Source organism: Perissodus microlepis, chromosome 17, assembly GCF_051167445.1.
Source record: "Perissodus microlepis isolate ML-2025 ecotype Zambia chromosome 17, ASM5116744v1, whole genome shotgun sequence".
NCBI lineage: Eukaryota > Metazoa > Chordata > Actinopteri > Cichliformes > Cichlidae > Perissodus > Perissodus microlepis.
Genome location: NC_140477.1, coordinates 2449497 through 2471707, shown reverse-complemented (window position 1 = coordinate 2471707; position 22211 = coordinate 2449497). Strand labels below are relative to the sequence as shown.

General features: G+C 41.1%; 1 protein-coding gene across 5 annotated transcripts in view; it reads right to left on the bottom strand.

Moving 5' to 3' along the window:
• Positions 1 to 22211, bottom strand: part of pde4ba (phosphodiesterase 4B, cAMP-specific a) — a 203624-nt gene that overhangs the window by 51460 nt on the left and 129953 nt on the right. For all 5 annotated transcript variants that reach the window (XM_084909579.1, XM_084909580.1, XM_084909581.1 and 2 more), the window contains 4 exons: positions 8431 to 8625; positions 6114 to 6150; positions 5769 to 5839; positions 3250 to 3302 (listed from right to left, as the gene is read on the bottom strand). In XM_084909579.1, coding sequence (XP_084765705.1) covers positions 3250 to 3302; positions 5769 to 5839; positions 6114 to 6150; positions 8431 to 8625 — 356 coding nt within the window. The remainder of the gene's footprint in view (positions 1 to 3249; positions 3303 to 5768; positions 5840 to 6113; positions 6151 to 8430; positions 8626 to 22211) is intronic.

Below are 22211 nucleotides of genomic sequence, written 5' to 3'. Positions count from 1 at the left end.
TTAAGAGATTCAACTCGTGTCCTTAGAGAAGGTGAAATGGATTCGGCACCTGAGAGCGACGCGGTTTGCACTACTGTAGGTATTTACGTATTATATCATTGTGTCAGCATGTGCATGTTTGTGCAGTGTGTGGGCACAGACAATAGGCCTTTGTCTCTTCGTATCCTATTTTTCTGCAGTGGGCTGACACACACACACACACACACACACACACACACACACACACACACACCTTATCTGCGCACAGTTCCTCCTGGCTTCCGTCAAGTTACAAGAGTTTAGAGACAGCAAAACAGGAACAATCTGATCTTCGCTTCCTGCCTCACGTTTCCTGCCCCCTCAACCCCCCCACACCTCCTCAAAATAATGGCAATGAATAAAAGAGCGAAAAGATGGCGATGGTGGGAGAGAGAGATGTGGTTGCATGTGCATATGTGAATACAGGTAGTGTGAAGTGAGGACGTGGCCTAGAGAGTCATGAGAAAAAGGTGGGACTGAGTTCAGAAGTGATTCTGCGGTGGGCAGGTGATGACTTATAACAAGTTTACTACACGAAGTGACGACACTGGAATACTTGATTAGAAGTTTTAAAGTGCGTTGATGCATTTTAAAGGTTTCCTTACTTATCTTATGATCGCTTGATTGAAAACATGAAAGTTTCCCACACTACTGACATACTCTTACACCTATGAGCAAAATGAAGTCACGTAGTTTGGTAATTAGAAGGTTAACCATCGACATTGCTGACAAGCTTTTGCAGTAACAAGCAGACTCCAGTGAGGTATTCGGTCAATTGCAGCTCGGCGCATCTGCAGCAGTGCTGGCGGCATGACTGGGGAGGACTTTAGAATGCACGGGTCAAGTCAGACTTTGGGAAATACCCCTCATGGGTCTCTTTGGAACTAAAACGAGGTCATTCATCAGCTCGTGAGGCTAGCTTAAAAGCATGATCTCACATGAAAAATTACAAAGCAAATGGAAATGTGTCGAGGACGTTCTGAAAGCCTGTTGTGTCAAGTTCATTCAGACTTCTGCTCCTCACTAAAACACCTCTCCTCTTTTTTTTTTATAACTTTTACTGTTTCTCTGAGCATCTGCGTGTGGTTCTAAATATGTAAACAGATTAATGATTCAATTTAAAGAAGGTTGGTTATGCTTGAATTTGTTGTGCAGCCTGTTAAGGTGGCCCAGCGTAGTGCCGTTTGTGAAGAATAGCAAAGAGACATGCATGTGGGCCGCAAGTGTAAATAAATGTTTCCATAAATTGGAGGATTAAACTGTCAACTCCACTCAGTGATTCTTAAACTTTGTGATTCTTAAACGAACGACTGAACTTGAACGTAATACGCACCAGTAATTTTGCGACACCCATACAAAGAAAGGTCACAATGCACGTTATGCAGCTCGGTTATGACACACACACACACACACACACACACACACACACTAACTTAGAGCACCTGATGAACTGCGGTTCTGAAGAAGGAAGTGAAAACTCAGTCCATCTGCTTTGACAGGAAGTCAACAGAAGCCACATACAGGCTTGCTGACGTCAATCAGAGCCACAGGAACACCTCCCTGCATGCGCACGCACACACACACACACACACACACACACACACACGCACACACACACACGCACACACGCACACACACACACGCACACACACACACACACACACACACACACACACACACACACACGCACACACGCACACACACACACGCCAACATTACTCACAATACTTGATGATTATATGATATAAAGTGAGCATCTTATCAATCCGCATCCACTGCAACATTATACAGAGTTTGGATACAATTGCATGAAACGCTCACTAACACATGTCGCTGAGTTAACTGCTGCTCATGCACTGTGCACACAGCGGCGCACACACACGCACACACACGCAGACAGACATTGTATAAACAGCATAATGCGTTACTTCCCTTTCAACGACATGAAGTCATATATTTGAGCAATAACACAAACAGACCAGTAAGGACTAATTCAAGAACAATGTGCTGAATTATGACTTATTTGGACTCAAAAATGAAAGAAGATTAGAAGCTGTCTGATCCTCCTGAAGAGCTCAATATGGAAGCTGCCCCAAACAAAGGAGACTAAAGAAAGTGTGCGAGGCTTCATTTTTTAGGTTAACCGTGATACTTTATCTGGCCTGAATGGGTTTCATGTCAAACATCTTGGTTATGTGATGGTTAACTGCCTCGCCATTCTCAGTTTCACTGTTGCTCATCTCGGTCTCTCTTTATACAACAACACATTGTCTGGGACTGTTTTTAATGCCCTTTGCAGACAGTGTGGGAACATCTGCCTACAGATGCGAGGTCTCATAGTTCACTCTTTTAATAAAAGAATGAAAGACAAATGTTGATGCATCTTAAAATGAATATTTTGGGGCAAACATAATTTTTAGTGCACATTCAGTTATCGCCTATGGCAAACGTGACATATAACTGTGTGCAAAGACTGCATTTCCTTTTAATCTCGTGCAGCTCCTGTCTGGTTTAGCTGGTTGCCGTGACATGACGGCTTTATAACGACACTTGAAGGAGACCTGCGCACATGTCCGATGTGTACACTTTTTAAAATGCTTTTAACCGTAATTACTGCTCGTGCCTCTGTGAAGCGAATGACCTCGGCTGAGCAAGTGCACAAGAACAAATCTTAGCACTACACAGAGGACTGAAAGGACTTTTCACTTTGCAAAGACACACATAAAGTTATCTTCGCCCGTACACGTACTCACACACTGCCTCTTACTGGCCTGGACATGTACGAGTACAGTACAGAAAGTCACACGGCTGCTTAAAATCAAGCGCGATGAAAGATGAAAAGGGAGGTCTGCTGTTTTCTTTAAAACGAGCTGGTTTAATAGGAAAAACTGTGTGTGCAAGTGTGAGTCTCAACCGCCAGTCTAATTGCGATAGAACAAAGTTAATGAGCTTGATGACAAAATAGTCCGGGTTACAACGCTGGAGATGGAGACAGATGGTGGGGGGAAAAAAAGAAAGAAAAAAGAAAATGTAAGTGGTCACGTAGGCGAATTCACGGGACAAGGAGAAGACAGAAGATAGAGCGAGGAAGGGAGGGAGGAGGAGATGATGATGAAAACAAGGAGAATAGAGAGGTTGAATGTGTGCGCCAGATATAAAACAAGATAACTTTGTATCTGGTAGCTTGGCACAGGTCAAACATGTAGGGGGACATTTCTCTGAGCTGCTTACCCGGGAGACAAACTCTGGTGACTGGAGGCTGAGTTGTTGCTGCAGGAGAGCGCCTGGAAGGACGAAAACAACACAGAAAGGGGGAAAGAAAGATGCTATAAAACAAAGACTACCCCAGATATATATTTATATATAAACACTAGCAAATCTTACTTGAAAATTTAAAAACCAAACACAAAAAAAACACACTAAATTAACAGATTTTAGAGGCTCTGGCAATAATATATAGATATGTGGACGTTGCGTGGACTCCGGGCAGTCCTGTGGAAAAACTAAGTACCTCATGATTCATCAGCTGTACACCACCTTTAGCTGCGATAACTTAAAGTAACTGTTTTCTGTATGACTGTCTCACACATTGTGTAGGAATTTTGGCCTACTCTTCTTCACAACGCTGCTTTAACTCATTGATGTTTGTGGGGTTGGTTTATGCACAGCCTGTTAAGGTCCTGCCACAGCATTTCAAACAGGTCGAGGTCTGGACTTGGACTGGACCATCGCTGCTATGCTTGAGAGAGCCCTCCGCAGACCTGCTTGACAGTAGGTATGATGCTAATATGCTGTGTTTGGCTTTCTCCACAGTGGTGCTGTGCGCGACAGCTGAACATCTTCACTTTGGTTTCGACTGTCCAGAAGTCTTGCAGTTTGCTCAGATGCAGCTTTGCAAACCTAAGCTGTGTTGCCATACATTTGTTTCCAATTATACTTTTGTGAACTTAAAAATTTAAAATGCTAGCTGAGGCTAGCTCTTGGGTTTTCTGCAATTCCTCTGAGCATTGCACAGTCTGACTTTGGGGTGAATTTGCTGCATGTGCATCCACACCTGGGAAACACACACCTGAATGCTCTAGACCAGCAAACTGAAAAAGTGTACAATTTCCTGGTTGAACTGTGTGAAAAGTTTCGAACAGTCAAGGCAAGGGTTGCAGAGTATAAATAGACTGAATACTTTTAGGTGGAGCTGGTCAGTGTTCTGCAACATGTTGCTAAACACATCAGTTTTAACCTATTGAGAGCCCGTGTCCTCACATGGGGACATTACGGTTTCCTTCTTGCTCTTTGCTCAACTGTGTGAATGTGTATGAAAAAGTCAAGGAAAGGGGTTTCACAGTATAAACAGACTAAATGTTGGTATTTTGGCAGTGGCCAGTGGGCTGAAACACGTTAAAGACATTAATCTTAACCCCCTGAGGCCCCGTGTCCTCATATGGGGATGTTGCATTTTGGCTTTTCTGCTCATTATTCTCTATTCAGCTAAATATTTTACACTTTTTTTGTTTTGTTTTATGCTGTACAATGAACCCACCGTCCCTATTTTTTTTAAAAAAGTTTAACTGAGCTTGATTAGTATAAAAATAACCCAAATAAGAACTCGGGTTAAGTGAAAACTGTGCACGTGTGCTGGAATGGCGAGCTCCAGCTTATGTGTGTGTTTAATTCAGTATACATGAACGATCCACGTTTGTGCTTCTCAGTCTTTGCTCTTGTCTGTGTGGAGCTATCAGAGCTAAATGTAGGTCAGACGGGCTTCAGGTAGTCAATACAGAAAACTGAGCGTTAATTCAGCCTGAGGCAGAGCAGAGAGCTTTTAGTGTCTTTAGAAACACATATTCATACATAAGCCTTCACAGTGACGAACAGAAAGAAAGGTGGCCTACATACATATTTCTAGTACATCTAAATCTGCAGTCACACTCCACGGGGAGAGATGATGCTCAGTGTGCTGCTGCAGCTTAAAGCAACACTGTTGAAAAACGGAGCACTCTTACTTAACTATAACTATAATCGACACGTATATTGTTGAAAAAAACCCCAAAAAACTAGCCTTTCGAAAGACAGAGTCATAAAAAAATTGAAAAACTAAATAACGACACATTTTCTTCTTTTTTTTGGCCATCTGAAGAGAGATTGTAACTAGTCTCCTGCGTTATCATACGCCAAATATGCTGCAGCGGCCTCTGAAGTGGTGCACGGTGAATGCCAATGAGTCACTTCATGCGCGTGTAGCTGCAGAAGTGTTTTTCTGTTTGTGCTTCATGACAACAGAGGAATTCCTTATAGAGCATTTGAACCGTGCCGTGCACAGCAGAGAACTATTCCTATTGCTCTGGAAACCAGAGAGGAGAGAAATTAAAGATTCCTTCGGCTGTAGCATCGTGTTGAGTTAACTTTTCAAATCTAGCTTGTATTCATTTTTGTCTGTCTGAAGTATGTAGGGTCTTCACTGGACTGGTTTAACTGTTCAGCTGCACTGATGTCAAACATCCCACTTCAGTCCCACTGCAAGACAATGCCTCCCCCTTGTGACAAACTGGTGGAACTGCAGACGGCAAGCGTTATTCTGATTAAGTTCTTTCACTTTCTAAAATCTAATATTATTTTGGGAAAAAAGCATTTACACTTACCACAAAATATGAACCCTCAGAATTCTTATGTAGATTTCAGCTTGATTGATGTGTATGCATGAATTATGCCAGCTCATTATTTAAAATATGCTAGAAGCCACTAGAGGTACTTACTTGTTGGAGGCACACTGGACATTGGTCAGTACAGTGAAGTTATTCCTTACACTTCGAAGGCTTGCAAGAACCTGAACAAGCAGAGAGAGCGAATCAGTAGCATTCTTTGGACTTTTACTTATTTATTTCAATTTAAACATTAGGACGAATGTTGCTAGTCCTGTTAAAACTGAGCCCTTTTTACACCGCATGCACATTTCAAGTCTGCATTTTAGATTTCAGTTTTGCAACTACTTACACGTATGCTGATAACCGTGGTATTTATTGAAAGATTTACTTAAAATAGGCTTAACTTGAACATAAAAACATAAATGTGTACATACAACTAGATAACAGCATATTTACCTGAGCAAAAGGTGTTACGATCAGGTCATCACCATGTCTAAAAAGAAACAAACCATCGTCAGCAAAATGCTTGGATACAAAATATATCAAGAAAATGAGAGAACTGTTAAGAAAGAGCAATAAGAAATGACCCAAGCAGCTTTGTGCAACAACCTAATAAATGGGAAGGAAAGTATCGAGGGAGAACGTGTACCTGGGTCAAGGAGGCCTCGATATTGAGATTAACCTATTTTTGTTAGCTGAGGTGGGGACAGAAAGTGACTCTTCTGTGGGTCCAAAAATATTGTCATAATGTGGTCAGTGAGGAGATCCTTATATAGTTAGGTCCATATGTTTTTTGGATAAAGGCACAACCTTTGTAATGTTTCCTCCGTACACAACCTTTCAGCAGCCTTTCAGCTTTAATACAAGAAGGTGAACAAATAGATGGCACAAACTGCTTAGGAATTACAGCCTATTACTGAGCCTACAGACTCAGAAGTAACTGGACAAAAGTTTTCTAGAATTTGTTTTTGGCAGCTGTTCACTGAAACCCTTGATACGAGGTAAAATATGAAATCAGTGCAGTGAAGGAGCCCATCGTTAGGCCGAAGAAAATGAATAAATCCATTGTAGGAAAAGAGATTCCAGGACTGACCAAATTAACAATTTGGTCAGTTCTTATAAGGAAGGCAGCTCAAAATATTCCTCTGTAGGGCAGGAGGATGAGGAATTCTTTCCTTAGTTAAAAGGTTCAATGTCACAACAACTAGCCAAGTCAAGAAGTCGCTCCCAAGGAAGTGGTCAAAGTTTACAGATGAGAGACTCCTTCATGGACAGAAACAGTGAAGGTGCCAACTATAGATAACATTCAAGACCAGGAAGAGAACATCTAAGAGAGATGTTTCCAGAAAAAAACACTTTGGCTTGATGAAGCCAAGACTAACAATACACTATTTTCAGGAAATGTTGTCAATATTCTTGCAGTAATTTCATTGTGATCGTCACTACTTACGGTGAACACTGCTCATTAACATAAATACCCAGCCAGCCTGTCTATCATGTTGGTGCCAGACTGGCTGGTCTGAATATTTCAGAAGCTGTTGATGTACTGGGAATTTTCCCACACAAACATCTCTTGGGTTTACAGAGAATGTTCTGGAATAAACAGAAAAAATCCAGCGAGCGGCAGTTCTCTGGGCAAAAATGCCCCGTCGATGCCAGAGGTCAGAGGAGAATGGATAGACTGCGTCGAAGGGACAGGATGGTAACAGTAACTCAAATAACCAATCGCTGCAACCAAAATATGAGGAAGAGCATCTCTGAACGCTGAAGGAGATGAGCTACGGCAGCAGAAGACCACAGCAGGTGCCGCTCCTGTCAGCTAAGAACAGGTTGAACAAACTCACCAAAATCTGACAACAGACGATGGGAAAAATGGTGCCTGATCTGATGAGTCTTGATTTCTGCTGCCACATTTAGGTGGCAGGGTGAGAATTTGTCCTTTCTCCTGCTGCTGATGAAAGGGTGTGGGGCATAGAGTATCATTTAAACACCACATCCTACTTGAGTGTTGTTCCTGACCAAGTTCATCCCTTTACCATCCATCATAGGTCAGATCATCTCAAATTATCTGATTACTTGATCATGACACATAAATGGCCTTCACAGTCACCAGACTTCAATCCAACAGAGCGCCTCTGGGACATGCTGGAGCGGGAGAGTCGCATCATGGATGTGCAGCTGACAGATCTGCAGTAGGTGTGTGATGCTATCATGTCCATATGGACCAAAATCTCAGAGGAATGTTTGCAGCACCTTGTTGAATCTGAGTAACAGAACCTGGTAATAGCAAAATGTACCTAATTAAGTAACTATGGGGTGTATTCAGTCAGTCAGTTGATGTCCACTGAGCTACGTGCACAGTATGACAACATACTGCATGTATTAGTTAAACAATACTTTTAATGTACTAAGGTCAAGCATATTGAAACATCTTCATTTACTGGAAGTGCAGATTACGAAAAACATTTCCTCACATGTAAAGTGATGATTGTGCTGAATTGACTCCTCCGATCTATGACATGCAAAGCAGTCAGCACAGTGAGAATTATTTTAGAGAAGAGAGCAGTAGTGTTTGTGGTAGAGGCCAGATATGCAAAACCTGGAATGCATGAACACAAACCAGGACTGACTGCGTCTAACAACCTGTGGCATTTTGCACCGTTAAAAAGCTGCAGAATCAAGTTCACTTGAGGTGAGAGCACCTCAACACCTGACCCTAAAAAACATACTTACTGAACTAATTTCAAACTAATTGCAATTTATTTCTACTCACAGTTCAGAGGCGATGGAGGAGTTTCGTGACATGGACTTGGGGGACAGTTCATAGTCGCTGTCTGAGCGATAGAGGAAGGACTCTCGGCGCTGGTTGTGACCTGGGAAGTTGGTGTGGAGGACCAGACCGGAGCCAGGGGAGGCCTGAGGGTCCAAGGGGCTGCAGCTAGAAGAGGGTCCATTCTCCACATCGAAGCTGAAAACATAAACGAACAGTTAAAAAGTGAATTCTTCGCTGTTTCACTGTTTCATTGCTGAGAATATAGGGGCTAGCTTTAAGGGTCAAAGCAACAAAAGACTCCACCAGCATCTTTTGCTTCTGGCTTTCCTCTAATTTCATCGCGTCTCTCTTTGATTTCCTTTTGTTTTCACTATCAGGCAGCCTGACCTTGACCTAATTGGAGCGTGAAAAAAGGGCAAGAGGAATTCTTCCACATGTCAACATCCTATGAACAGATGTCCCCACACACACGTATATTCATATCTTGTGGGGACATCTAATTGACATAATGCTTTCCCTAGCTCGTCACCCTAAACCTAACCATGAAAAATGAATTCCTAACCCTAACCTAATTGTAACCCCTGTTCCCACCGTTCAAACTTGTGGGGTCCGGGATTTTGGTCCCCATAAGGGCCGTTGGTCCCCACAAAGATATGAATACACACTTACACACACACAAAATAAATCATGAATAAACCGGACAAGAAAGGGCAGAGTGACACACACCGGGGCGCACTGTGTTCCTTCACTGATGACAGTTAGTGAGAATGATGCTGCTAAATTCATGGAAAGAAGAACGTGGAGGAATGGAGGAAGGGGAGGTTGACCTCCTTACGACGCCCACTGAGAAGGAGGACCTTGAGACTCTTGAGACTGTAGTGTCACACAGAGGTTTTTTGGGGTTTTTTTGGCTGTGGTTTATCCTCCCAGACTTTTTTCCAAAACAATCTGCATGTGACATTTACTTTCTTGTATTTTTCTCTGTAATTTACGCTTGTCAGCTTCTTTTCTTTTCCGTTTTTATAGTAAACACACACCTGCAGGAAGTGTGCCGACGGTTGCAGTACAAACAAACAGGCCGTAAAGAATAATATTAACTAAAATTAGTTTATTGGATTTGCTATATTGTGATTTTTCCCCTGTATCTCTTCTCCAAAGCAGCCTCTCTTCTTTTTATCATAAGAAAAGCTCAAAGTGGTAAGTGACTAAGTGAACAAAAGGCACCGAAACAGGCTTTATACTCTTGTGACTATCTGTAAAGCATTTGGGAATGAATGAGGAGGCGTTCTGGGTTTTTCTCCCCCCTTTCTTTCCTTCTCTTCCTATCCCCAGGGAAAGTCAGATGCAAAAAGGCAAATAATGGCCATCTGGGTCCAGACCCAAAATGAGAACACATGTGATGTGAGCAAAAAGCTCTGCGATGAAAATAAAAAGCACCGGCAATTTGGTGCAGCGTGAGGAAGTTTATATGGTTGCAGTTTTTCAAGTTCATATAAGAGTATTAAGAAAAACAGGAAGTAAATGAGACAATAAAAACCTCAAAGAGCACGAGCTCCGTTTAACTGCTTCACAATCACGGGCAAACACAAACAAGCCGCAGCATACACTTTCTGCTTCTCGGCTCCTCCCATCGATGGCCCGTCGACTTCATGTCATAGGCGGTTCAAGGAGTCACAGACATGCAGAGACGCAGCTGCTGTGAGGGTGCAATAGCATCCTTACTGCCAGTCAGCAGGCCAAAATGTAGAATTACATATCAATGTAAGCTGTGTTTATGTTAAAGTTGTTGAAAAAAAAAAAACCTCATTCTAAAATGACTGTAAGATTAAAATAATGACGATTTCATGATAATTAGAAGGATGTGACTGATTAAAAGCACATATGTGGGGAAATTAAACAGCTTAAACACATCTGCTCAATTCAAGGCATTCAAAGCTACGACAGAGTGTAAAACAAGCTGCTACGGAGATACAGGAGCAATAATAGTTTATATAAAATCCCATAATTCCACTGGTACTGGGAAGATAGTGGCATAATGTGAGAGGTGAGAGGGAAATGGTACAAAAATACACAAGTAACACCGACATGCACCTGCATCCACACCCATTTGGTGTGGATGTTCGGGATTTATCTCATAATATTTAATAAGCTCATTTGTTGTAGGCAACAACATCTAAATCTGTCTGTTAACACATGCTGTCAGGTGAATGTACCGAAAGCAAAAGTTGGAGTGGAGGCACAAAACCTCTAGAGTGGAAAATGTGGACTTAATCTGAGAACACTTAAACCTCACGTTGAGTCATATCCCATCAAAGGGATGTTATGCTAATGTGAGTCATGGAAGAAGGTGTTGTGGTGGTACCGTTACACAACAGGAGAACACAAACAGTCAACACACAGTCATGACGAAGGCATGACAGCCTTTGTCTTTTGTTAGCAATACCACACAATTGGATGTCCTAAAAGCAATTTAAAGTGTATAGACAGCATATTATGCTTAGACCTGTGGAAAAGTCATACCAGGAAAGTCTAAGGAGCTTGGAAGGAAAAGTGTCTTTGTCATCTGAGAAGCTTCTTCAGGTCTCGGATGAGAAGTGAAACGTCTTCAAGTAACCAGACGCTTTTCTTTCCAAGCTCCTTAGACCACGATGAGCTGGATGACTGAGAGCCTTCACAGACTTATAAGAGGGAAAATAGTCAGTTAAGAAAAATCACCAGAATGTGATTTAAATTTACAAAAACCACGTCCTGCAGCTCTTTTCTTTCTATTTAACCCCCCAAACTGGCCAAAGTGCAGTGGTGCTTCCAATGTCTATGGCCACTTTCCAGGATGAAAGCTCTTTCCAACACTGTGGATTGCAGTACATCCCGAACTGAAAGCCTTTCTCTGTCAAACACCTGTGATTGGCTCAAGCTGAATCCCCAAAAACTTTATTTCTAAAGCCTGAAGGTGCAGGAGTGTAGATCTCTCCCGGGTTATTTGATTAAAAATGTGCTGAAAGGTTATTGTGGATTTTGTCCAGTGACGCCAACATGTTTCCCAGCTTCAAAGGAGTAGCAAGAGGTCCATGCAGGGTGGCACATACCTCTTCAGTGAAGTATGTTTAAATACTCTATATGTAAATGGAGTCAATAACATATCGACAAAAACACTTTAAAACTATTTATTGTATGTATGTATTGTATAACACGATGCGCACTGAATACATGGCCTAGAACTGAAAAGAATAATAATTTTCAGCAACCAATCCGTCAGTTAATTCGGACTACAAAGCAATTCTAACCTGAACTGACCTTCATATGCCAACATTCAGCCTCATTTTCTCATAAAAACTGCATATTATCAAAAACTAATGACTCTCTTGTGGCTATCTGAGTGTTTATAGCTTTCTTGTCCCTAGGTAGCACTTACTTCAACCCACACGACCATATAGGGAATGCCAAATATATTTAACTTGTAAAAACTTAAGAGTGAACTTATAAGTTCCTCCAAGTTAAATATATTCCAAGTTAAAGTTACTACATGGAGGTAACCTTTTGAAGCTCCAGCTAATAGCTTAACGTGTATCTCTTTACACTCTTTGTGCAACTCCACTTGCAGAATGGAAATGCTGAAAGCCTGTTTCCTTAGTGTTATCTACACAGGGAGGATAAAACAAAGAAAGCAGCCACTGAATACACAAGATAAGTAGTGGGGTGAAGTTATCCTTGGTGAATGTGAAGTATATGTCAAGTGAGGTGATAGTGGAAGGAAAAGGTTTTCCACCTTTGATATAATGTTTATGGAGTTATGTAGGTAATGTTAGCTTAGTGAGAACTTGTTATTTATTTCTTCAGTCTAGAAAGTCAACTACTTCAAGCTATCAAGTGGTCAAGCTAGCACGCTAACTAGCTAGCATGCTAACTAGCATGTTTAAAAATAAAGTGAAAGTTTGTTCTCTTTGTGCAAAGGTCATGTTTAATCTGTTTTTTCATGTGGTGGCTGCCAACAGCTTGACACGAAATTAACTGCTGCACATGTAGCAGCAGTACACAGTAGGATATAGCGCAACTTCAATTTCAGCTAATGCTAAGGATAGCCCCACTATCTGTACATAGCACATAGCTGTTTTGCTGCTGTGTAGCAGTTTGAAATCTCATATATCAAACATTTTAAACCTAGATGAAATATTAAATGACCTATTATTACAAACTAATCAGAATTATAGTTAATGGCAGATCCAAATCCCAACTCTCCTTTGCTCCCTATATTTCTCAAACTGAACTGCAGTGATCTTTCATCTAGAGCAGTGGTTCTTAACCTGGGTTCAATCGAACCCTAGGGGTTCGGTGAGTCGGTCTCAGGGGTTCGGCAGAGCCTCTGCCGTGACATGCATGGCTCATTTTGTGCACCAGTTAAAAACATATCTATGTCTTGAATTGGAAAAAATCATATTTTATTTTTCACTAAAGAGGGGTTCAGTGAATGCGCATATGAAACTGGTGGGGCTCGGTACCTCCAACAAGGTTAAGAACCACTGATCTAGAGGAAGTAGACCCATGCCAACAAAATGCCCTTGCCCAGCACAACAGAGCCACCAATCAACTCAATGTTGTGGTGAATGGTTCAAGATTTTCCACTATTTTCTGGGGGTCTGTCTGTAACTTCTCTGTGATCGATGTCTCAAGTAATTACAGAGCGAAGAAAAATAACCCCATTTTTCTTATGGCTGAGTTTTCCACCGGTCTTGTTAACAGGACAAAGAAGGGATATCCAATCATTTATCCTCAAAAACAACACAAAGGGAGACCTTGGGAACAAAGACGATTTCCTACTGAATGGGGCATCCTGGTGATTTAGTGGATTAGTGAACTGGTCTGGGAATCCACTCTCATATCATTCACCCATGTTTGTCTTTGAAGTTTATGTATAGAGAAAGGTCGACATTAGCACGTTTCAGTCCTCACTCTATCAACCACAGGCAGGCATGTGGGTTAGGCATGATGAGAGCAAGGACAGCCACAGTCCTGTCATTTTAATAATGATCTTTCAAGGTAAAGAGGCAAAGTAGCATGTCTTTGAATCTGACAATGTGTGAACAGAAACTAAATGAATCAAAGTGTCGCCAGGTTCCATGACGCACAACTGTGCTTAGATATGTTATCTGTAAACTTTCAGGGAACTGTGGTGGTGGCACAATAGCAGTTCCCTAGAAATAGGTTTTCCCAGTAATTGTGATGTTTAAGATACTGGGTAAGTCATTCAAGTTTCAGGGTGTATTGCTTTTATACCACAATCAGGAAGTGGCCCTTCTGACCCCCAAGTAATTTACTATAAAGACGACATTCCTTTCCCATAATGTAGCTGCATCTGTCTGGGTGATGAGCAGACTGAGTGAGTGATGGACTAAGCTGACATAATAACAGAAGCAGAGAAATTTCCTCAATGTTTACTTAATCGTGGGTTCATTTTGTTGGATTGTCCTTGGCCTCTGATGCTAATCTTCCTGCAGCCAGACACAAAAAAATGTCCAAATAAAACATGGTCGCAATAATGACTGCAATTTTCCAATCAAACAGACTGAAGACAAACACCGAAATAACTTCAAATTCAAAAGCAGATTATCTTGGAGCTGATCCTAACACATCGCAACTCAGTCAAATAATATGCATAACTCTCAATATGAATAATATCTCAAATTAGCCATTTCATTTAGTCAAAAAAAGAAATAAAAAAACATTATCACTGGATTCAGGACTATCCTGGGAAATCAAACCATTCATTTATTTGAACAAAATATAAATAAAGTCTCACTAGAGCAGCAAACAAAGTCCACTTTATGTAAATCCCATCAATGATTACCAGGGACATGCAGTAAATACAGCTTGTTACGTTTGGCCCAAATTTAGCATGAGAAGCTAAACCCCTCCAACGCTTTAAGTGGAACGTGTTTATTTGAAATTCTGTTGTCACAACAAGACCCTGTGGTAAACAGAAGCAAAACAAAGTGGAGATAGTGAGGACGAATGGAATATTTGTGACAAAAATTGTAAGTCTTTTTCCAAGGAAATGACTCCACTTCCCAGTTGTGAAACAATGGTGTTGTTTCAGGTTGACAGTAGAGACACTCACTATTTGATTGACTCGCATTTACTGGTAGAGCTGGACTGCTCAGTATCCTGTCTGGTGAGGTAAGGCACATGGGGACTGACAGAAACCAATCCACATCCAAAGATCTAAAACAGTCCAGCTTTCAATTAGAGCTCACCTCAATTCACGTATTAATGGAACATGACAAGGGCCCGGTTCTCCGGTTGTAGCCAAGTTCATCTAGAGCAGTGGTGTCCAACTCCAGGCCTCAATTGCCGGTGTGCTGCAGGTTTTAGATGTAGCCTTGATACATCACAGCAGATTTAAACGGCTAAATGACCTCCTGAACATGTCCTGAAGTTCTCCAGAGGCCCAGTAATGAGCTAATCATTTGATTCAGGTGTGCTGACCCAGGGTGAGATCTAAACCTGCAGGACACCGGCCCTCGAGGCCTGGAGTTGGCCAAGCCTGATCTAGAGAGATGCATAACTACAGACAGTTTAGGCTCATCAGTTAACAACATGGATGTCTCTGGACTGGAAGAGGAAGCTGAAGCACCCGGCTGACACACACAGGCACAACTTCTTTGCTGTGAACAGACAGCTGTACTTCGTAGCTCTCCCCAAACCAAGTATTGCTAATTCGGCAAAGTTTTTCAGGTCTGTAACTCTGATATGAGTCAAAGTTTCAAGTGTAATACTCTATTTGTACCAACGATTTAATAATCAAAACTAGTAATGAAACTGCTGAATAGCCGGATAGAAACTTTCTACCAGGTGAGAAGCACGTAACGAGACGTTTCACTTGTTGAGTTGTTGTAGCGCACTCACTATCACAGCAGCTTCTCATTTACACTTTCAGCAACACTGTCGGTCACAGTTAGACTTTTGCGTGTTCCAACATGCCCATGGTGGTGGGCAGGTGAAGCGCAGCATTTTTTTCATGAGCACCCTGCTGCTGCTGTAAAGGTGAATAAGGTTGAACTAAAACATTAATGCTGCAGGCTAGAATGGAACAAAGAGCTGAAACAGACTATAAAGTTTTGGATTACAATGCCTCATCGATCTCACCCTATTTTCACATTGTTGTTTAGCACTTACTTGTTACTTGGGTGTCAATCTCAAGACAGAACAGAGAGATTATTTATAATAAAACCACAAAGAAACCACAGTTAGTCTCAGGAGAAAAGATTCTGAACAAGGCCCAGTTTGCATCGACTTTGGGATTTACAGCAAATGTTTGGATCAAAACTAAAAGTTCATGCATAATAATTAAAGTAGTATTGAAACAAGGATCACAGATTTCAGTCTAATTTCTTTTTCACTTTAATCTGTACATGAAATTTTCTGTTATAAATAGAAAAGCAGCAAATAACAGAGAGCCAGAGTGTGTGACAGAAAGAAAAAAAAAAGCATTCTTATACGTTAATGTGATCACTTCCTTCCTGTGTGTTATGGTAAGGGGAAACCGGTGACCATGTGTTTGTTGGGCTGTGAAAACAGTCATGCTATGGCAACACCTCTTGTTTCTCACACCGTATTTTTCTTCAAGGCTTTCATTATGTTATTAAATTACCAGCACTACTAATGTTAACAGTCGTCCGCTCCAAAAAAGGAAAAAAAAAAAAAAAAATCTCTCCACTCCTTGCAAACGTTTGTGACTACAGGAGGGGAGAGAAGCGTGGGCCAGGCAGCATATCCTAAAAAATCCTTTCTGTCTAACCAGCTGGCTCAGGGTAATATGCCAGAGTTTTGCAATACCCCAGAAGAACTGATGGGCTGATTGAATGATCCCATCAGAGCAAGCAAAAATAGCAGCTAAGTTTTATGTTCCAGCGATCTCAGACAAATTTCCTTACATGAATCTGCAGCAGATAAACCTAAAAATAGGTTAATTACCCGAGCTAGCCAGGACATGCTAAAGCAGACAGTTCCCAACCCATAAGCTTATACAATTCCTCAGGCACAAAGTGTTCGCCTTTAACAATCTGGAGATCATGAAAACAAACTATGCAAGGTCATTATCTCATGACCGCCAAAGAGCGAACTCGACACTCAGCTAAAGTTTGTTGATATGTCTGTGAAGGTTCTCAGTCATCCAGGTCATGGTAGTCTAAGGAGTTTGGAAAGAAAACCATCTGGACTTCTTTAGGTTTCTTGAAGATGTTTCATCTGCTTCTTCAGTTCTAAGAGCAACTGGTGGAGAGTCCCAGATTTTAAGCCCTATGGGGGTGTCCCCAAGAGGTCATGGACACCCTATCACCTCAGTAAATCACATGATAAGGTAGGGCTAGGTTTCACAATGGAGTCACCTGAAACCTTGGCTGATTGTGAACTACACCTGTTTTCACATCTTGGCTCGTGTGATTAGGTAGAGGATCAACAGGGGGTCCATGACCCTGTTGGGGGGACACTCCCACAGGGCTTAAATCTGGAACAATCCACCAATTGCTCTTTGAACTGAAGAAGCTTCACGGATGAAACGTCTTCAAGAAACCTAAATTAGTCCAGATGCTTTTCTTTCCGAGCACCTTAGACTTTTATTGATATGCCACCTTCACCTACGATATACAGGTATACACATCTCATTTTCAGTTAAAGAAGCAGTCAGATGATACTCTGTCAGTATTTGGCAAAACATTCAAAGAGCAATTTAAAATGCTAAACACTGCAATTGTCCTTCTATTTGTTTGACTTATATTAGCTCCAAACTGTCTTCAACAGTGAGTCAACAGTGTCACAACAGCACAGACCTACTCTACCCCACTATGTGAATTATAAGAATTATAGTTTTTTTGTTTAAATCATCTATTTATTTAAGAGGACACTAAACTGGACTACATTTGTCTAGCCACAGATTGATAAGGCTTATACACGTCCATCTATATTTTTCATGTAGTTGGACCGGTATCGCAGCAGAACCCCTCCCTGAGCCTGGTTCTGTTGGAGGTTTCTTCCCGTTAAAAGGGAGTTTTTCCTTCCCACTGTCGCCAAAGTGCTTGCTCATAGGGGGTCATATGACTGTTGGGTTTTTCTCTGTATGTATTATTGTAGGATCAACCTTACAATATAAAGCGCCTTGAGATGAATGTTGTTGTGATTTGGCGCTGTATAAATAAAACTGAATTCATGTTTTCTTCATTATCAGCAATCTTTACTGGCATTGCATACTTCTTGGAGTCACAGGAGTCACAGTGCTTGAAATTCCCATGTGGTGTCCTGTAGCCCTGATGCTAGAAATAGAGCTTTAAATAGAGAAATAGAGCTTTTTAATATCACTTCTGTGTAAAACTATGCTGGCACCAGCCTACATTGCATTTTTTCCCACTGACCCAAAACAAGCATTAGCAAAAGTATTTATATTAATTAACTTAGGTCAAATTTCGTCAAAGCCCTCCTTATTACATCAAGAATCTAGTCTCCCTGCAAAGCACCCAAACAAAAAACAAGCACATCTAGAATTATAGCTATGAAACCACTTTATGGAAGAAAAATAAATCTATATAAAACCACGATGAGAATTAAAAAGTATCATGTGGCTTTTTGTTATCTGTGATCAAAAACTGTAAAAAAAAAAAAAAAGTAGAAAAGCAACAATGAAACTAGATACTAGAATCCAACTAGAAACAGGATTTATTATTAGAAACGAGGTCAGTAACGTAATCGTGATTTGCACCAAGTCATTATACATGCTCATTTAGGTACAGAGTCGTGGAGCAGATGCTCTCGTTCCAAGTCATTTTGCAGCCTATATACGCTGGCCTTTGTGTCACTGAGGCAGGCCAAAGGTGTGATGACGGCAGTGATGATAAAGAATCAGGAGCTAAAGGTGGTGTAATTGAAGTGTGATGTTATTTAGAGCAGAGAACCACTGAAGAAATGGCACGTCTGAACTAAAAGAGAAATATATTTTTACATAACAGACTAAAAATCTAGACAAAGAGAAATAATAGTAAATGACCTGGTATTAATATAGTGTTTTTCTGCTCCTACCGGGCAGTCGAAACACTTCACGCTACATCCACGTTGTGCTGAAAGTGTTGTGTAAATGCATTTGTTATTTTTCTTTTGCATTTTTTGTTAATATCTTGGCTTCAATTGATGACTTATTCTGTTTGTTTTTCACGATTCCTTTCGTTTTGTTATAACTTGCAGATGCTTTCTGTCATATAATAAAGACTCCTCGTTGTTGATTAGTGTTTAGACCTCAGCTGGTATTTAAATTTCTCATTACAATGTTTCTCAAATTGCACTGAGGATGGCTTGTTATAAACCACATTTTGTTTAACACACATTAATGCTGTATTCTATGCACTTTAAGTGCTTTTTACCCATCACACACAGATTCACATGCTGATGGATGCATCAAGGGATTAATCGCTTAACTATGTTCCCCAAGGATGCTGGAGGGATTTCAAACCACCAACCTTCTGATATGTTCATAGTTTTATTTTTCTTGCACCAAAGGACAAGAGGTTTATAGTAAAGTGCAAACTGCATCCAGTCCAGAAACGACTATCCTCTACAGCAGGGGTGGCCAACTCCAGGCCTCGAGGGCCGGTGTCCTGCAGGTTTTAGATCTCACCCTGGGTCAACACACCTGAATCAAATGATGAGTTCATCATCAGGCCTCTGGAGAACTTCAGGACATGTTGAGGACGTAATTTAGCCATTTAAATCAGCTGTGTTGGATCAAGGACACATCTAAAACCTGCAGGACACCGGCCCTCGAGGCCCGGAGTTGGCCACCCCTGCTCTACTGCTAACACAACGTTGACTGTATGCAAAGGCAACAAGATAACACAAAGCAGGTGAACCGAGAACGATAACAAGGCTGGCTGTGTGCCGATGCCAGCCGAGCAGACAAAGCCTGATCTTTAGCAGGTGACAAAAACAGCGCTGAGCAGTCAGACTTGCAGCATTTTATGTAAATAGACCTCGGCTGTGTCATTATTAGGACAGGGATTTATGCCAGCGTGTGGGCGGATCGTGGATTAAAATGAATTTTGTTAACTGGTGCGACGATAGATTTCAGCCCATGTAGATTAACGTGAAAGTAATGTAACAAGAAGTGTTTCAAATTATTCAAATGACTTTGAATAGGAACAGGAAACCGAGGCTACAGTTTGGACGGACTCACCAAAACTGTACAACGGAACATTGGAAAGCGTTGCCCTGTGTGATGAGTCTGTATTTCTGGCAACTTCTGGATGCTGTAGGTTCACATTTGGCGTACATAACGTGAAAGCGTGGCTCCATCCTGCCTTGTATCAAAGTTTCAGGCTGGTGGCCATCACATACACTTTGGGCCTATGAGTACCAACTGTGTATTAATTGTCTTTCTCCACAGTGTACCCATTTTCTAATGACTACTTCTAGCTGTTGTAATGCACCATGTCACCTCAAAATGGTTTGTTGAACATGACAGTGAGTTTCCTGTGCTCAGATGGCCTCATCAGTCACCAGATCTCAATCCCATAGAGCACCTTTGGGATGTGCAGCTGACAAATCTCTAGAAACCACTTGATATAGTCTTGAAACTATGTCGGCAAGAATTAAGACAAAAGACGATCCAACCCTGTACTAGTTGTAACAAATTAAGTAGCCAGTTAGAGTAAATTTCTTTAACTACAGATCAGAATAATGGCACGTACCAAAGCAAACCCCTCAACACCATTGTCTTAATCTGCTCAGCCATCAGCCCTTATTGTCATCAGCCCTTTGATTACTTCAACTGACATTAGTCACCATTATCATCATCAAACAAACTTTATTGCAGCAGCGGCTAAATTTTAGCTTTTACAAGTCACTCAGAAATCAAAGTTCTTGACAACGGCAGACTTGGGAGTCGTGAAGTGCACTGCAAATAAAACTCTGGGAAACCACAAACTCTACAACACAGAGCTGCACTCCACCCATGGACAAGCAGCACAAAACACTGTAATTCAAAATCCTTTGCTGCAGAGAAAAATGGGTCAGCAAAATAAAAAAGGAATCTGGCTTCAAATGCCTACAGCTGTTTAACACGCAGCAAATATAAGATGAGGGTAAATGGTTCAATCACACATCTTTGTCTCTTGTCACGGTCACACAAATGAGGCTTTGTCATTGAGAACTTAAATGTGGTTTCAAAAGTCAGATCTTATTGTAACTGCATAAACAGCATGTTCCACAACAGTCAAAGCTTGAAACTGAAACTCCCATGGTCTGATGTATTTTCAGCCTGTATCGGTATAGGCTTAAAATAATAAAAAGAATTAAAAAAAAAGGGATCCAGCACCCAAGAAAACTTTCTGTTATAGATAAAAGGAGCTTTGCTCTTTGTTATTATGCCATAGAAATCCAGGTCACCAGCCAAATATTTGGTTAAGCCCATCTTCTGCTCCAGCTGGTTATGCTACACACAGTCCCTGGGACATGCAGTATATAGGTTAACTCATCCACACCCACCACCACAGGGCAGCTGCATGCGTGTAACTATGTAATCCAAGGATCTACTAACAAAAGCACATACACTCACAACACACAGAGCAATGTGAGGAAGCAGTCATAAGGCAATTACTCCCCAGTGCTCACATGTCTACCTGTCTAATGATTCAGTACAGTGCACCATTTGTGTACTTCTCCTTTCTTCACTGTAGTCCAGTACTTTCCACAGGAAACCCTCAGTCACAGAGGTGGAACCCACCCAACCAACGAGAGGTTGATGCCCAACGTCTCCAGACATCCACAATTACACACTACATTTCCCATTTCCCCTTCTATTTTTGCTTAAATGTCTACAGAAATAAACAGATTGTGATTCTTTTTATGCATACAAGAGAAAATTACGTCTCGCGTGTAATTCGGGATATTTTATTTAATTCATAAGGCCATCTAGGCCTAATTTGGTTGTATTTAATTGTTTCTCCTTTATCTGCACGCTCTCTAAACACTGAAAAAGTCCCACCCGGCAGCCCGATCAGTCTCCTGCTAAGCCAAAATACCGTCAGCCCTCTTGGGGCGAGACCCAGCCTAGTTTTCACACTGGTGCAGTTTCTCCCTGAAACAGCCTACATGACTGATAGATACATAACATGCTTTAAGGTTTTACTGTTCATCAAAGCAAATTCCTAACATAGTAATAACATCGTAATAAATGATTACATTTATAGAGCAAATACTAATGTAGCCATCCTTCATTACGCCCAATTTAAGCTTATAGACATGTTCTACAAAACAAATATAATACTTGTAGGGCAAGTACTATATTCAAATATTTGTTACATTTTGAATCAAATGAAAACTTTGTAACAAATATGCTGCAAGAAAGTAAATTGATACAAAATCACCTTCCTTTAACACTTTCTGTTCTAAAGTAACAGATATTTACCACTTGCCATGAATGACTGGTGATATAGATAGGTCTGTTGATGAGGGCTGGAACCAAACGCTGATACGGGCAGACAAAGTCAAATTTACCACCGTTGCTCTAGGCTACGAGGATCACAGACCCTTCAATGTCACAATATTTTTTTATTTATTTTTCATTCTTTGGTTACGTCCCCGGGCTCAGCTGCTTATTATTATGCCTGATAGTCAAAACTGGACTATATTTACACCGTGGCTTAAAAAAAGCCCAGAAAGAAGTCTGGATAATAAACAAATTCATTGCAGCACTTCCAGACTGATTTGCATGCCAAAATACTCGACTATCTTTAAACACAGCACGC